This window comes from Papaver somniferum, chromosome 2, assembly GCF_003573695.1.
Source record: "Papaver somniferum cultivar HN1 chromosome 2, ASM357369v1, whole genome shotgun sequence".
Lineage (NCBI taxonomy): Eukaryota > Viridiplantae > Streptophyta > Magnoliopsida > Ranunculales > Papaveraceae > Papaver > Papaver somniferum.
This window is the reverse complement of record NC_039359.1, coordinates 211,646,990-211,663,831: the sequence shown is the minus strand read 5'-3', so window position 1 is coordinate 211,663,831 and position 16,842 is coordinate 211,646,990. Positions and strand designations below refer to the sequence as shown.

At 37.2% G+C, this 16,842-nt stretch overlaps 3 protein-coding genes and 1 long non-coding RNA gene across 4 annotated transcripts; 1 reads left to right on the top strand and 3 right to left on the bottom strand.

Moving 5' to 3' along the window:
- The first annotated feature begins 6,412 nt into the window (after positions 1-6,412).
- LOC113352750 (paired amphipathic helix protein Sin3-like 3) lies at positions 6,413-7,702 on the top strand. Its single transcript, XM_026596531.1, has one exon. It carries the CDS (start codon positions 6,413-6,415, stop codon positions 7,700-7,702), a length of 1,290 nt encoding a protein of 429 aa, XP_026452316.1.
- A 1,722-nt stretch (positions 7,703-9,424) lies between these two features.
- Positions 9,425-10,969, bottom strand: LOC113354499. Its single transcript, XR_003361918.1, has 5 exons — positions 10,841-10,969; positions 10,565-10,677; positions 9,895-9,993; positions 9,761-9,823; positions 9,425-9,530 (listed from the first exon to the last, which is right to left on the bottom strand). It is a non-coding gene; the product is annotated as an uncharacterized LOC113354499 (long non-coding RNA).
- A 1,387-nt stretch (positions 10,970-12,356) lies between these two features.
- Positions 12,357-14,539, bottom strand: LOC113352749. Its single transcript, XM_026596529.1, has 5 exons — positions 14,474-14,539; positions 13,940-14,384; positions 13,642-13,780; positions 12,507-12,783; positions 12,357-12,422 (listed from the first exon to the last, which is right to left on the bottom strand). The coding sequence occupies exons 1-5, from the start codon at positions 14,537-14,539 to the stop codon at positions 12,357-12,359; spliced, it is 993 nt and encodes a 330-aa protein (XP_026452314.1).
- LOC113350439 (glutamic acid-rich protein-like) lies at positions 14,359-15,464 on the bottom strand. The gene is made up of 2 exons (XM_026594575.1): positions 15,310-15,464; positions 14,359-15,041 (listed from the first exon to the last, which is right to left on the bottom strand). Exon 2 carries the CDS (start codon positions 14,979-14,981, stop codon positions 14,550-14,552), a length of 432 nt encoding a protein of 143 aa, XP_026450360.1. The 5' UTR covers positions 14,982-15,041; positions 15,310-15,464; the 3' UTR covers positions 14,359-14,549.
- Between the last annotated feature and the right edge of the window lie 1,378 nt (positions 15,465-16,842).

Genomic DNA, 16,842 nt, shown 5'->3' with positions numbered 1-16,842 from the left:
GTTGGTTCTGCGGCAGTGTAACTGGGTTTAGGTTCTCCCATTGGTGTTGGTTCTTTTTCTTTTATGGGTCCTTCCCCTTCTTCCGAAATTTCGCTGGGTATTCCTTTGCCTTCTTTTGCCCTTATCATATATACTCTAAATTCTTCTTCCTTCTTTGCTTCCTTTGCCAATTTTCTGCGAAATTGTTTCTTTTTTGCTTGTCTTCATAATGTTTACTTCAATTTGATGACATAATTTCGCATTGTCAACATCTCCTCTGATTTCACCTATTCCATTTGGAGTGGGGAATTTAATACATTGATGCAACGTTGATACCACAGCTTTTATCGCATGTATCCATGATCTTCCTAATAACATATTATATGGCGATTCCATATCCACGCACAATGTTACATGTGTTTCGATTTCTCCAAGTGGAATTCGTACCACTATTCTCCTTTAGGTTTTGTTGTGGATTTTCCAAAGCCGTGAACAAAATATGTTGAACTGGACATTTCTTCATCTTTAAATCCCATTCCCCGGAATGCATGATAAAATATTATATCAACTGAACTTCCTGTATCGATTAAAGTTCTGTTCAACATCCATTTGGATTTTATTGTTGTCTCCTTCTCTTTTCGTGTAATAGGCACTGTGATGACCAACGGAGATGTATGGTTCAAATTTTCTTTTGGTATTTTCCGCCATGAATGCAATTTTTGCTTTTCCCAATCTTTCAAGGGTGATGTTTTTTCTACCGCCATAATTTTCTTTCCTTCAAAATTTCGTTTATGTATTCTTCCTTTGATGTTTTCATGGAATTCATTAATCAAGCTTTTTGTTATCATATTACACTCCAATTTTTGCCATTTTCATTAATTATCTTTCACTTCTAACTGATTCACTGATTTATTTAATCACTTTCTTGATTTGAATATTCTCAATCAACAATCTTCAACTTTCGATCTTCAATCCCTGTTTCTAGCGCCATTATGTAGTTGCAGGAAATCCTACACTACACCCCTCATATGATTTCATTGTTGATCAGCTCATTTTTAGGTTTACACTCTTAATTTTATTGATTAATTTCTGAATGTTCTTACAAGAAAGATAAAGAAATCAAGAATGATCTCTGCTCTGAACTTTCTCTCTCCTATTTACTTGTCTCTTACTCAAAAAAGATCTCTCCCTCCTTTACAACTCGAATGACTATTTATAAGGAAATACATAGTGGATGACAGCTAATTTGTCCTTTATTTTCGGATATGGTTTGCGACATTCTCGCAACCTTACAAATGTTAATTTCGCAAGCTCTCTAATTTTCGCAAGACTGTCACACTTTTCTCATGAATTTAGATGACGTCATTATTCTATCATTTCTGAAACTGTTTTGCGACGCTACTGTGTTGTACCATTGATAATTTCGCTGAGACATAATTGTTACGAGATTCTGATCCTACACTGACAGACACAAGAGAAGAGGAAAAAGCAATCTGCAACAACATATCTACATTGGATAAAAGAGATAGGATGTTCTGCCAACACAGAAATAAGTCTAAATGGATTCCTTCCTTAGAAAAAAAACACACAGGTATTCCATACATCTGTTATTCATCGCAGAAAAAACAAAAATTTTTCCCTAAAAAACCAGAATGGTGAATGGATATCGGACCATGAGAAAATAAAGGAAAACCTCGTATCTCATTTTCAATCCATGTTTACTAAAGATGCCAATGTAGGTGTTGATTCTTTTATTCTCGATTCTGCCAATAAGATTTCTCAAGATGATTGCAGGAGAATAACTTCAATACCAAGCGTTGAGGAGATTTTTGATGTTATCAAAAAAATGGGGTCACTTAAATCACCAGGCCCAGACGGGTATCCGACACTCTTCTACAAAAAATGCTGGGAAATAGTTGGCATAGAAGTGGTGCAGCGCATACAAGACTGTTTCAGATACTCGTCTCTCTCACCAGGTCTCAATCACACTTATCTAGCTCTTATACCAAAGAAAAAGAATGTTAGTTCCGCAGTTGAGTTTAGACCAATTGCTCTGTGTAATGTGCTCTACAAAATGGTCACAAAGATCATAACAAATAGACTAAGCCCCTCCCTAGATAGTCTGATTGATAAAAAAAACAGTTTGCTTTTGTCCCCGACAGACAGATTCTCGACAATATAGTAGTAGCAAAGAAATATTCCACTCCATGCATACTTCAAGTACCTCTCAAGGATCCTTTGCTCTTAAGCTAGATATGAGCAAGGCCTATGCTAGAATTGAATGAGGATTCTTAAGTCAGGATTTACTGAATTTCGGCATAACAGGTAGAGCACATGATTTGATTATGAACTGTGTAAAAACACCTTCTTTTTCCATCTTGATAAATGGGCAATCTGAAGGTTTCTTTGTTAGTGAAAGAGGAATCCGTCAAGGATGTCCTTTATCACCTTATTTATTCAGAATTTGTGCTCATAACCTGAGTGAAATCATAAACAAAATGGAAGCAGAAGGAAAGTATAGTGGTTATAATATCAACAGATGGGCACCTAGTGTTTCCCATATCATGTTTGCAGATGATATCATGTTGTTCGGCAATACAAACAGCACTACAATCAACTCCATATCCACTATTCTGTAACAGTATTACAAGATTTCTGGGCAGCTTGTGAATTACTCAAAATCCTCTATCTACTTCAGTAAGAGTGTACCTGAATCTTATAAAAAAGAAATTCTCGCACAACTAGGAGTCAACAGGATGAGTAAAGAAGAGAAGTATTTGGGGGTGAAAATTCTAAACAAGGATTCAGAATATCTAATTTCAACTTCCTCATTGAGAAGTTTGAAGATAAGCTCACAGGTTGGAAAAGAAACTCTTTGTCTCATGCGGGAAGAACAATGCTCATACAATCTGTTCTTGCGTTGATTCCAGTTTACTCTATGGCCTGTTCTCTTATACCAAAAACAGTTTTACAACAACTTACTCGGATTATAAGAGATTTCTGGTGGGGGCATAGCAGAGACAAGAAGAAGATGCATTTCCTAAAATGGGAATGGTTCAACTTTCCAAAGGAGAAAGGGGCATTGGGAATCCGTTCTCTGGGTGATATCAATCAAGCCTTGGTTGCGAAGCTAACATGGAGATTTTTACGGGATAAAGGCAGTTTATGGACAAGAATTCTTCACGCGAAGTACTTAAGGGGCGAGCTTTTATGGGAGGTTAAAAAGGTCACAAACTGCTCTACCACATGGGCTGCAATGATGGACAGCAGAGAAACCCTAAAGAAATGATGTCTATGGCTTGTCGGGAATGGTGAAAGCATCAATATTTTTCTGATCCTTGGATTTATGGAGTTTCAAACTCAACACCGATGAGAGTCTCAGCAAACTTTCCATAAGTCACTAAATTCAGTCATCTTATAGACGCTGATACTGGTTATTGGAAGACTAACCTGGTTCAACAGATAGTAGATGATTTCACAGCCCACAGAATTCTAGCAACTCCAATAAACTCTGCATCTTGTGATAGGTTAATATGGACTCCTACACATCATGGGATTTTCACTTCTCAATCTTTCCAAAAGATGCTTCAAGATAAGTATGGTCAACCTTCAAACCGTGGAGAGTCAGATTTCAAGTGGACTAAATTCTGGAAGAACAATAAAACGACACCAAAAATAAAGAATTTCATCTGGAGAGCACTGCATAATGGTGTAGCTGTGGCACAAAAAGTTGGAAGATACGTTGAAGGTGTCTCGATGGAGTGTTGTTTATGCAACAATGCAGTGGAAACGATTCAACATATGCTTTTCCAATGCGAATTAGCTCAAGCAATTTGGTTCGCTTCCCCTTTTGCTTTACGTCCGCAAGGTAGTACCGACATTGACTTAACAACTCTGGTTCAGTCTTGGCTTCACTGGAACGACAATTACTACTCTATCTCTCTTGGAATGGCCATCTGTTGGGCCATCTTGAAAGTAAGGAATGAGAAAGTTTTTGAAAATAAACAAACTCAGTGCATGGGCACAACAAATCAAAATTTTCTGGTTTAATCTATATTACAATCAGGACATTGAGACCGAAACTGAAGTTGAAGAATTCATATGCCAACTTAACCAGAAGCGATTCAAGGATGGAAGACACCTGCTGCTCCTTTCTTCAAATTTAAAGTTGATGCAACGTGGAAAAATGGTATATATGCTTGTGCTGTTGTAGCAAGGGATCATAATGGAGTCAATCGAGGTGCAGGCACTAGAATTGGCAGAACTGACACACCTCTATGCGCAGAAGCAGATGGTTTTCTCCTGGAAACTGAACTTGCAACCTGGATGAATTTCAAAGACATAATCATTGAAGGGGACTGTCAAGTCATGGTTAATTGCATTTCTGGAATTTCAACAAGAACACCATGACGAGTATGGAAGTTTAGAGATGATATAACAGAGCATATGAAGAATTTTAGCAATTGTGTAATCAGCTACGTCCCTGAAGCGGAAAACTCTGCAGCTCACGCTCTAGCTGCATATGCTCTCTCCCACAACCTTCATTCTAGATGGACTGTTGGGGTATATATTTAAAAACATAGTTTTGTAATAATATGCCAAAGTTAGAGAGATAGTATGGTGGCATTGTTTTGAGCTCCCACACTATAGGCATGGGTTCAATTTCCACCCCACACAATTTCACTAGGGTATATACTATTTATACTATATATTATATTACATTAGTCCGGGAGCGGGGTCTTGGGAGGTCTGCTGATCCAGAAACAATTTTTTTTTGCTGTTTTTAACTTAAATTTTCAAAACGTATTAAGATAATTATATCATGATTAATTACAGTTAATGTTGAAATTTTAATACGGCCGTTTTTTTTGCTGTTACAAAGAAATTTAATTGGCATTTAATCGAAAATTAATTTTCCATTAATTCCATTGATTCTTTTTGATTATAAAAAAAAAACTGGTTTCTGGAAGATAAAAAAAGATAGAACGTTATTTTTATTTCGTCAAGTTTTCTGAGCAAGTGTTGTTGAAAGAGTTATTATTGATTCGATTTCTCAGTGCAGAGAAATCGAAAGAGATAAGCTGTTTTATCCCATAGGGTTTCGACAAAAAACTGACTGCTAGCACAATCAAGAGGCAGAGTCGCGAAACACCTTAAAGATAGCGACCTAGTACGCGACTCAGCGGTTTCTTTGTGTGATTTGATTATAGTGCCTTGTTTCCAACATGGACTAATTTTTAGTTACCGGCTAACATAACTTCTCTCTAGTTAGAAGTTAATAGTTAGTCGTTTTTTCCTTTTTGTTTTCTTGTTTTTGCTACCAAAAAAAAATCACTAAAAGTAAAAGAATTATTTTCTATGAAGCATCTTTTTTCTTCTACTTTTAAATTCTAGATTAAATTGTGCTCCTGAAATAAAAAAAATCCATTAACGACAGGTTAATGTTTTTGCTTCTACAGCACATTCTAAAGCTGCATTGCTAAACAAACATTTGACTTATCAACTTTTTAAGCGAAAAATAACTTCTAACGGAGTATCCAAAGTTCCAAATAGGTAGAAAGACTCGTGAAAATTTAACCTATTTACCGTTTTCGGAATTGAAGTTAGCGAAATGTTTGATTTCAAAGAGGCGAAATTTGACCGGAAATTGCCGTAATTCTTGGTTGAATTTCGGTCGGCTCCGCCGCAATTGGGTGGAATTAGTGGAAATTTTCGGTTGAGGTTTTTGAAATTTGTATAGATCTTGAGTTTTTTACTATTTTGAAGGAAGACTTGCTTCTCATTTTAAAAACAGGTGGTATTTCATTATATATATACACAATTATATGTGATATTTGTTTCCACGACATAAAGTTTTCCTAGTGTCTCGGTCGAAACGGACCGAAACACAGAATTGTATAGTTTGGTAATGGTGGAACACCAAACTCAAATTCTACAAGAATCTCATTTTGTGAAACCGATTCCCAGGATGTGACAGTGTTATGTACAGGGCCCCGGGTACAGATTTACCGCGGCATGCTGATCCGCGATTACTAGCGGTTCCAACTTCATATTCCCCGGTTGCAGAGAACAATCCGAACTGAGACAATCTTTCTGGATTCGCTCCGCCTTACGGCGTTGCTTCCCACTGTAATTGTCATTGTAGCACGTGTGTGGCCCAGCCCATAAGGGCCATGCGGATCCTGTTTCATTCCACTCGTGTTCATCACAAATTTGATCACGAAAAAACCCCAGAGATTGCGGCGAAGGAAAACTTCCAAAATTTGATCACCAGGAAACCCATTTCTGAATCGAACTTCCAAAATCCATCCCTGACTCCAACTACTAAAAACCCTAACTTTTTCATTATATGCTCTCTTTTTCCATCTCTGTAAAATAAGGGTTCTGTCTGTGATCAATTATCAAGGTTTAGTTCCGTTTTGATTGAGCAAAGATGAAGAGACCTAGAGAAGAAGATTCTTTTGCTTACATAAAATCTGTTCAAAAAACACCAAAATACCATGAATTCCTTCAAGTGATGAAAGAATACAAGTCCTCGCCAACTTACGACACCACCAATGTGGAGTTCGTAACTACAAGGATCAAGGAAATCTTTAGAGATCATTCAAACCTTATTCATGGATTTAACATGATATTCTTGCCTGAAGAACATGCAATTGAAGACGATTTTTGTGCTGATCAGCAGAATAGGGTTTTGAAATCTACAAAAAGGGTTGAAGCAGAAGACTCCAATAAGGCGATGTCTTTATATGAAGGTGATTATTATCGAAACTACAGATTCTTTGAGAAAGTCATGAGGAAGGAGAGGTTTACAAATCCTGATGATTGCAAGAAATACTTGAAGTGTCTTTATCTTTATAGCAAAAAGAGAATTTCAGAAGGTGAATTGAAAGATATGGTTGGTGGTTTGCGGCAATATGGATGTGTCGCGTTTCCAAGAACAGCGAATAATGATAAAGTGCAGCAAGAACCCCAAAAGGATGAAAGGGAGATAGGTTCGGAGTCTCCAGTGCAGAAAGAACCCCAGACGGATGAAAGGGAGATAGGTTCTGAATCTCCAGCATCAAAATTGGAGGAACCCATGATTGACCGTCTCATGAAGTGCGAAAAAGATAACCCAAGTTATCAGCTTTCGACTGAGAGAATTTCAGCTAGCGGAAGGACGGAACTTGGAGTTGCAGTACTGAATGATTCTTGGGTTTCTGCAGAGAGTAGTACCACAGGTGGTGATACATACCGTTGCAAGAAAAATGCTTACGAAAAGAACCTGTTTATATTCGAAGATGACAGATGCGAACGCGATAGGCAGTTTGAGTTGGTTAAAGGTACTATTCAGATTGTCCAGGAATTGGAAGGAAATATTGCGGATGACAAAGTCAGCCCGGAAAGTATAAGCTTCGAGGATCACTTTAAAGTGCTACAGCTTGGGTGCATTAAAAGATTGTACAATGAATCTTGGCAGGATGTTGTGGATGCGTTAAGGAAGGATGCAAAATCTGTATTTCCTGGTATATTAACTCAATTGCAGGAAAAACTAAAGGAGGCCACAAGTCGTCTGTCAGTAACTTACAAAAAGAAAATGAATGCAGTTTATTCAAAGAACTTCAGAAAATCTCTGGATTACGGCAACTCCTCCGGTGGCGAGCAGCAGGAAACAACGAGTTCTAAAGACGATGCATCTACTTCTTGTTGTCCGAATCTTTTAGCTGAGCCAACAACATAAACTAGTTAATCCGTTCTAATTTGTGTTTTTATGTTGACCTGTTATTGTGAAATTTATAATCAAATTCAGATTCTTTTAAATTTGTAGTTTTACAAGACAATGAATGTCTTTCTTTTTCCAGGTCCTCAGATTACACATATTTTGTTGTTTGACGACAAGATGACAACCAAGTACAATAAGCTTAACTGCAATCAATCCTAATCTGACCCAAATTTCTACTAAGTACATTGGTAGAGGAAAGCTTCACAACTGCATAAGCATAGACTTGGAAATATGGTTTGATCATCAATAAAAGACTTAACAACTGGTGATGTTCTTGGATCCTTTGAGATGCTCGAGTCGATACCAAATAAACCTCTACCATAAATGATATCTCTCGAGTACTGATTATCAATGTTTGTGCCTTTGGCATTGTATAATCTTTCCACAATGTCCAACCCCTAATGTATCCTGGAAAAAAAACAACACGATTCAACTCATAAACATAGCTGAACCCTTAAAGCAGATTATGAACTCTTATATCTACCTAAGTGATGACCAAGATTTACCCAACATGGCGACAGATTCCTTTAGCTTGTTTATAACTTGAACATGTTGAGTCTTTCCTTCCAAGTTCCAAGAGGAACTTGAACTTGAAGACTATCGCTTCTTTAGCAGCTAATGCAATAATGTCAGCACAAGAGACTTTAAAGCAAGGAAATGCTGCAATTACGCATACAAATTATAAGCCGACTAACTGCCTTCTGATTTCAGATTACTGCACAAGGTTCATGAATCAATTCAAGCAACAAAATCATATCAAGCAGCAAAACTTAAGCATATATAATATGCTAAGCGCATACAATACAATGAAGACTTGAAAAATTACTCTTCGCAAGGGACACAAACCTGATAATTATTCAACTTAGATGACTAACTTTAAGCAGTTCTTGTGAAAGAATGTTACTTACAGAATACCAACTGACACTTGACGTAGAAAATTAGAGGGGCTCATGGTCTGGCTATATGGAATTCAATTTACAGGGGGTTTAAAAACGATGAAAAGCTACTTGTTTTTGGTCGACTGGTAATGGTGAGCCTCTATGGCTTATTTTTGGTTGACTAGCACCTTGTTGTTTGTTTTTTGCTGACTCATCTGAGTCGTTCGCATCTGACTCGTCTAGTTCTGACCGATATCATCTAACTCATTTAGATCTGACTTAATATGTTTGTTTGTTTTTTTCGGTCAGATTTGACTTAAAATTGTACGTGAATTAGTGGCGTGGTTCTATGAGTGAAGGATTAGGTAGTGAGATCGTCAGTCAGTCAGATCTGACTCAAATAAAAAAACAAACAGTCCGATATCAAACTCAAACTCATCTAGATCCGACTATGTGAATTAGTGGCTTGGTCAAAAAACAAAATCAGACTCGAATCAGATACCGTGTACGCATGTGCATTTCCCAGTGGTGCTTCATAAAGGTTTATTCACAGCTGGCCTAAAGCGTAGAATTGTTCTGTAAAGTTGATTAAAGAAATAGTTGATGCTTTCATAGACACAGAGACGGTCATTCAACCATTTGAACTGGGTAACTAGGTGCTTCCATTTCCCAGTAGTGTTTTTCTTCTGGGCATGACCTTCCTGCCATATTCCCTGTTGAGCCCGCAGCTCCTACATCCACACCTCAATCAACCACAGGTCTGCTGTCAAGAGCTTCTCTGACTTCAACTAGCTCAGGACATATAGCGTTTAGCGAGCACTTCTACTTGTTCTCCAAAGGAAAGCAGTCCATGCGTACCAATGTGATTTACCATCTGTCTCCAACGTTTCAGAGTAGTATCCCCAGGCCTGCAACCAACACAACAAACAGGATCAGAAGAGATAAGTTCTTCATAAATGGTTAGGTTTTCGGTTTTCACGAGGAGTGTGGATTTTTCAAACAAGGTATTGACTTCCAACTTGAAAGGTGAAATGTAGCCGGTATTTTTGTTTCTTTATTTCATGTTTTACAGAAGTAGAACAATTTATAAGCTATACCAACATAAAAAATGGTTTCAAGCTTCAGTTGAATTGCTTACCTATGCTCAAGAAGATTATCCCAGTCAACATCTTCAACACAGCAAGCATCCAGCCTAACAAGTCTGCAATTCCAGTAATAGATACAATGAAACCATACATTACTAAATTAGAAAGTCAAAGACAAGTTCCTTACTCATCCAGCAATCGATAATCGTCTACGTCGGCCCATTTACTTTCTTCTTCTTCTTCTTTCTTCTTCTTCTTCACCATAGATGAAGATAATTGTTTATACCTGAAAAGGAGAATGCTTCAACCATCAAGAAGATCAAAAATTAGAAAAATTAGACTACTGAGTACAATGCAGTCCAAACAGATTTCAAGATCCCTTAATATAAACTACACGTAAACAGATTTCAAGATTCCTGACAAGCAGTCCAAAAAGTGGCAAAACAGTCGGAAACCATCGCAACCCCCGCATGGTAATAAAATAGTTCGGCATTTACGGTTCTACTTTTTTGAATTTCAAGAAGTGGAAAGTGATTCGAGTTTACACAATCCATATACATTAGTGGGAACTCTCTACAAAATCCGAAGATATATGAGAGCTCATACAATGTAAAGAGATTCGAAAGATACAAAATCCGAAGATATATAGCCACTGCATACTATTCGTGTTCGCAGGAAAGAAGAGGCAATTTTTATTCGAAACTGAGCTGTGAATAGATATATACCCTGATCTATGTTTTAGAAACTCAAAATTCGATGACGAACGAGTTAGACAAAATACAATTTAGTTTATTAAAATTCCAGATAAGCAAGAGATGATAGCAAAATGAAAGAAAGAAAGAAAGAAAGTAGTTTACCCTTTTTAAAACTCTCACGACATATCCGACGCCATGTATCCTTCACATGATAGCGATTTTTTCCAAGGACTTCGGCCATGGTTTTCCAATCTGGTCCATGCTTTTCATGAAACCTAGAGTTTATGATTGAGGCATATGCTTAGAATGTACCAAAAATATCTGGAGTAGAGAACGAAACTTATAATTCACTTAGGAGAAACGAGATATAGAAATTTGGATTGACATAAGCATACTCCACGTGTAGAAAGCAACAAAAGCCAACTTTACGAAACATACTTTAAGACAAATGCTTTTTCATCCTCAGTCCACTTGCGTGATTCATCCCTCGTAAACAAAGTATGTGCTCTATGAGTTACTGATTCGTAAGGCCTATACGGTAAGGCAGCCCTGAAAGTTTCAAATACCTCTTCAATTATATAATTTCTGTGGAACAGGCAATGGAAAGTGCATCGTTAAACATGCTTTTTTTGTCACAAAACCCCAAACTCAGAAAGTGGAATCATCGACTCATCAGACCATTTAACCAATTATATTCTAATGGAAGCAAAGAATGCAATATGAGTAAAATTAAAAGAATGGCATCTGTGTATGCTGTTTATATACAATGGAAAGAGTATACTCACATATTTCCTTCCAACATCCTCTTACTTATTTGGATGTTTCACCGAGTGCAGAACCATATCCACGCCGTCCTCACCCAATTCATGTATCTAAGAACATCAGTGGATTTTGGCTATTAGTGTGGTGCTTTACCATCAATAAGAAATTAGGATTAGAAATAATGAACATGGGAATATGGTGTCTAGATGCTGGGTATTGGAGGTGGCAAACATGATATTCTGGGGGCAACAGTCATGCTAACCAGGTGTGTTTCTCTACCACGAGCCCCGAGTATGTGTTATCAATGAGAACATAACTTCTAGCAAATCCTCTAAATCAAGTTGCATCCTACGTACCATGATTTATTGAAAATCTCAAAACAATACATAAAAGATATTAACAACGAGTGATACATAAAGTCTAACTTATTTATTACTCAAATTTCATAGGTTTTCTTATTTCCTGAGGTCCATGTATCCTTTGCGGAATTTATGATACTTAGATCATGCCATTTGGTGTTAACTTGGATATTAAGTAAGAAAAATAGAGAAGAAAACTAATATGAACCATTTAACTAAGCAATGTATACATGTGTCACTTGTTTAAGTTGTCTTACAGAACAGCATGTTCATTTAAAATAAATACAAGAAGTTCCACTGATAGCATGATTACCAAGCGTAGTAGATGGAAAATAAAATTAAAACGACCAAGGGTCGATAAACAAATGAAAAAACAATCATCAGAGCTGTCACTTTTTTATATATGTACGGGTGAATATTATTGATGATGTGGCACTCTTTATTACACAGCAATATTAGTAGTCATTTTCAAGCTAGCAAGTGATGATAGTTTAACTAAGCACGTTTCTTACTTAATAAAAATATTCCCTTTCTTTTCCATCTCTTTCTTACCCTCCTGTTATTTTCCTCATGTTATCCTCAGGCTTCATCTGCCTTAGTATTTTCATAATTGTATGATTACTAGCATCATTTAACCCTAAATGTTATATTAGATTTCTCCAACAAAATAAATATATATACAAAGGCCTCTTCTTATGACGCAGATTACTTAAAAGCCACAGCTCAAACAGTTTTTATGTTGAAGAAGAACTGAAGAAGCCAGTAATTAAGATACGGTTAGATTTTTGTTTTCAGGTTTTCTTAATTAAACTTGGATAAGTTTGAGCTAAGGATTATGAGCTGATAAAGAGTGCCACATCATCAACAAGGGCACACAGAACCCTGAAAGAATTTCTACTCTAATAAGTTATGACAAAACCACACACTGCCTGGCAAAGTTCAAAATTTAGTAGATATTAATTCTATTTATACAATAAACATACCTCTATATACTTGTGAACAGCATCTTTGATTATCTGATCTTCTTCCTTCGTGAACCTCTTACCTCTAACCAACTCAATTCCTGGGTTTTCCTCCACATCATCTTGGTCCTTTTCGTCCTCCCTCGTAAACAAAATATTTGCTCTGTGACATACTGATCTCGAAGCCCTACACGGTAAGGCAGCCCCTGAAAGTTTCAAATACCTCTTCAAGTTATAAATCCCAAGCTCAGAAAGTGGAACCATCGACTCATCACACCATTTGAACCTATTACATATTCTAATGGAAGCAAAGAATGCAATGAGTATAATTAAAAGAATGCCATCCGCATATGCTGTTACATATATATGGAAAGAGTACACTCACCTATTTCCTTCCAACATCCTCTTACATTTGGATGTTTCCCGGAGTGCAGAATCATATCCACGCCGTCCTCTCCCAATTCATGTATCTAAGAACATCAGCGGATTATGGATATTAATGTGGTGCTCTACCATCACTAAGAAATTAGAAGTAATGAACATGGGAATCTGGTGTCTAAATGCTGGATATTGGAGGTGGCAAACATGATAGTCTGGGGGCCACAGTCATGCGCTTCCTTGGTGTGTATCTCTACCACAAACCCCTAAAACGTGTTACCAAATGAGAACACAACTTCTAGCAGTTGAATCCTACATGCAATAATTCATGAAAATCTCAAATAATAGACAAGAGATATTAACAATAGGAGATACATAAACCCTAAGATATTTTAACTCAAATTTCCTAGGTTTCGTATTTCCTAAGGTTCGCGAAACCTTTGCCAAATTTTTGATACTTCAGAGCACGCCATTTGTTATTAACTTGAATATTAACTAAGAAAACAGAGAATAAAACTCATATGAGCCGCTTAACCAAGCAATGTATACATAATACATGTGCCATTTGTCTTATAGAACAGCATGTTCATTTGGACTAAATACTAGCATATTCACTGTAAGCATGATAACCAAGCGTATTCGATGAAAAACAAATTAAAACAAAATAGTGATCAAATTAGTCAGTCAGACAAAATATACATGACATTTCCGAGCATAAACCTACGCTCAAGATAAAAAGCAATTCCTCTAGAGAAGCTTAATGTTCATGACCATATACAATTGTGAAAATACATGAATGTGAGGGGGTACATGTTCCACTTTTGTTGTGTGTGTCACACGGATTGCTAGTAAGACAATATGTGTTCGATGTGCATCACCAGATTCACCACAGGTCCACAACAAGGGCACATAGAACTCTGAAAGAATTTCCACTCTAATAAATTATGACAAGACACACACTGCGTAGCAAAGTACAAATTTTGGTACGCATTCATTCTATTTAAAACATAAGCATACCTCTATATACTTGTAAATGGCATCTTTGATTATTTGATCTTCTTCCTTTGTATAGTTACCTCGAATCAACTCAGTTCCTGGGTTTTCCTCCTGCTCATCTTGGTCATCAGATGCAGGAAAGACTTCTACATGATTAGCAAATTTTACTCTTTTGGATGACTTTTTGGAATACGAGTTTCTCAAATGCTCATTTGCACTTCCGAAATTGTTTTCTGTTTCAACATCTCCAACATTCGCATTTATATTCTCAATATGTGCATCCAATTTGGACCCTTTCTTTTTCTTCTTCTTCTTCTTCTTCCCCTCTCCTATATCTACGTCCAGCACTTCCTCCTCTCTATTCCTCTTCTTAGAAGAACAAGAACCAGATTCAGCCTCACCGTCAGACTTCTCAATGCAGCTTTCTCCAGAATCACCTCCATTTTCGTTCTTTCTTTTATTTTTTTTACCCTTCCCCTTCTTCACATGCTCATCATTTACCTCACCGCTCACATCACTGTGATCCTTCCCTTGAGAAGCCGCTTCATCAGTTGCACATTCTACATCATTGCACTCCGTAACCCTTTCCTTGTGTTTCTTCTTTTTGTGTTTACCACTTTCTTCTCTCCCATTATCAGACCCACCTTCTTTCTCCTCAGACCCCTTCTCACCTCCCACATCTGTAGGTACTTATGAGGTACTTAAAGCCTCTTTCTCATTGTTTCTCTCGTGCTTCTTCTTCTTTTTTTTCTTCTCTGTAGGTACTTCTGGGGTAATTAAAGCCTCTTTTTCCTCGCTTTTCCTGTGCTTCTTCTTCGTCTCCTCTGTAGGTACTTCTGAAGAGCTCGAAGCCTCTTTTTCCTTGCTTTTGTTGTGCTTCTTCTTCTTCGTTTCCTCCGTAGGTACTTCTGAAGAGCTCAAAGCCTCTACTTCCTTGTTTCTCTTGTGCTTCTTCTTCTTCTCTGTAGGTATTTCTGAGGCAGTTAAAGTCTCTATTTCCTCGCTTTTCCTGTGCTTCTTCTTCTTCTCTTTGGGTACTTCGGAATTGCTAAAATCGTCATTCTCCTTGTTTCTTTTGTGCTTCTTCTTTTCGCTCTTTCCCAATACATTCTCTTCATCCATCCCTACCACTTCCACTCCAAGAGTAACCAAGACTAAACAATCTACTCAAAACAGATACACCTGGCAGAAAAAATTGAAAAACCCTCGATGAAACTCAACACTGATTTTCGCAGAAACTATAAAATCTGCCATTTTCGGTTTCTTAGTAGTTCAGTGAAATCGCCCAAATTTAAAAACTTAAATTAGACCCACAATTTCTGTTCATTGGATTGAGTACATACATTTAGATTACTTAGATTGTTTACCCTAAATTCTATTTATCAATGCAAACATCAAATAAGAAAAACATAAATTAGGGGTTTACAGAAAAAAGAAGAAGAATACGAACCTCAATGAAGACGACAATTCAGGATACAAATTTAGCTGATAGGATTGATATGATTTCTATCTTCTCTTCAACTTCAACTTCTTTGTTGGATTTCAATTTCAAGAGTGTTTTATTTAGGGTTTATGCTAACAAAATTGCGAACTGAAAAAGTGAAAAGAAGAAGCGGAGTTTATGAGGTTAGCCCTTAAATTTTTTGCTCTTGTAAAAACTGACACCTGTACAACCATTTTACCAGACTGGGCCTGGGTAACCCCAACCCCCAGATCCATCTAAGCGTAGTGAATAAAAAAGAATGATTTTTTTAGGGACCATGGCTTTTTTGAGGGACCATGATTTTATTAGGCCACCTTCCCTATAATGATAAGGAGTGTCCTAAACCGTTGAAATTACTAACCTACCCTTAACTTAATTTAATTTAAAACCAACCTAATAACCACCTATATATATAACCACCGCCTCCTCCCACCACCACCGCCCACCACCGCCGCCCACCACCGCCGCCACCTCCGATTATCACCACCACCAACCACCGATTACCACCACCACCACCACCACCACCGCATATTTAAGAAATGTAACAACATCAATTCGATAAGAATAGGAAAGCCAATTTTGAACCTCTCCTACAAGGATATTATTCTACTCTTCAAGGTTGGAAATCTAAACTCTTGTCTCAAGTGGGTAGGACTGCTTGATAAAATCTATCCTTCAATCTTATCCAACCTATCAAATGCAAGTTCTTTCTCTGCCGAAAGAAACTCTTGATTAACTCGACATAATTCACAGAAATATCTGGTGGAAAAAAGATGGACTAAAAAGAAAATGGGGATTTATAAAAGCCTGGAAGGGTATTTGCAAACCCATCTCCCAAGGTGGTCTAGGAATTAAAAACCCTCATCATTTCAACTTAGCTCTCCTCACTAAACTGGCTAGTAGATTGGTTACCGAACATGATCAGTTATGGGTCCGATTATTAAAAGAAAAATACTTCCAAAATTTGCACCCTCTAGAAAAGTCCATAACATCGAATTTGTCTTGGATTTCGACAAGTATACAAAAAGGATTAGAGCTAATAAAAAGTAACTATGTTTGGCAAGTCAAAAAAGGAGCTTCGGTGAAAATTTGGGAAGACAGATAGGTTCCGAACTCAGATTTAATCCAAAAAGTCTCAAACGTGCAAGAGTAAGCTCCAACAAGAGTTCAAGAGTTAATAACTGAAGAAAATAAATGGGATCAGGAAAATATAAATCAATTCTTTTTCCTAGATGATAGGATTAAAATACTAGCTCTAAATCCAAGGAATCAAGAGAAAGACATCATCAGATGGTGCCATCATATCTCGGGTAAATTCTCAGCCAAAAATGTTTATAACTTTCTAGCCAATCAGGATCAAGACACTGTCATCGACCGAGATTTCCCATGGAATAAGATTTGGAAAATACGGGAAATTCCTAGAATAAGGCTTTTCTTATGGAAACTGTCTCAAAAAGTTCTGCCAACTTCCGCTAGACTTGGCGCACATAACAAGGACAT

Excerpts from the sequence above, each read along its gene's own strand:
- LOC113350439 (XM_026594575.1), bottom strand. The coding sequence starts at position 14,981 with ATGGATGAAGAGAATGTATTGGGAAAGAGCGAAAAGAAGAAGCACAAA.
- LOC113352749 (XM_026596529.1), bottom strand. The coding sequence starts at position 14,539 with ATGTGGGAGGTGAGAAGGGGTCTGAGGAGAAAGAAGGTGGGTCTGATA. Across the intron at positions 14,385-14,473 it reads TAATGGGAGAGAAGAAAGTG|GATCACAGTGATGTGAGCGG; the intron begins GTAAACACAAAA and ends TCTCAAGGGAAG. Across the intron at positions 12,784-13,641 it reads ATTCATGTATTTTCACAATT|AATATGTAATAGGTTCAAAT; the intron begins GTATATGGTCAT and ends TGCTTCCATTAG.
- LOC113352750 (XM_026596531.1), top strand. The coding sequence starts at position 6,413 with ATGAAGAGACCTAGAGAAGAAGATTCTTTTGCTTACATAAAATCTGTT.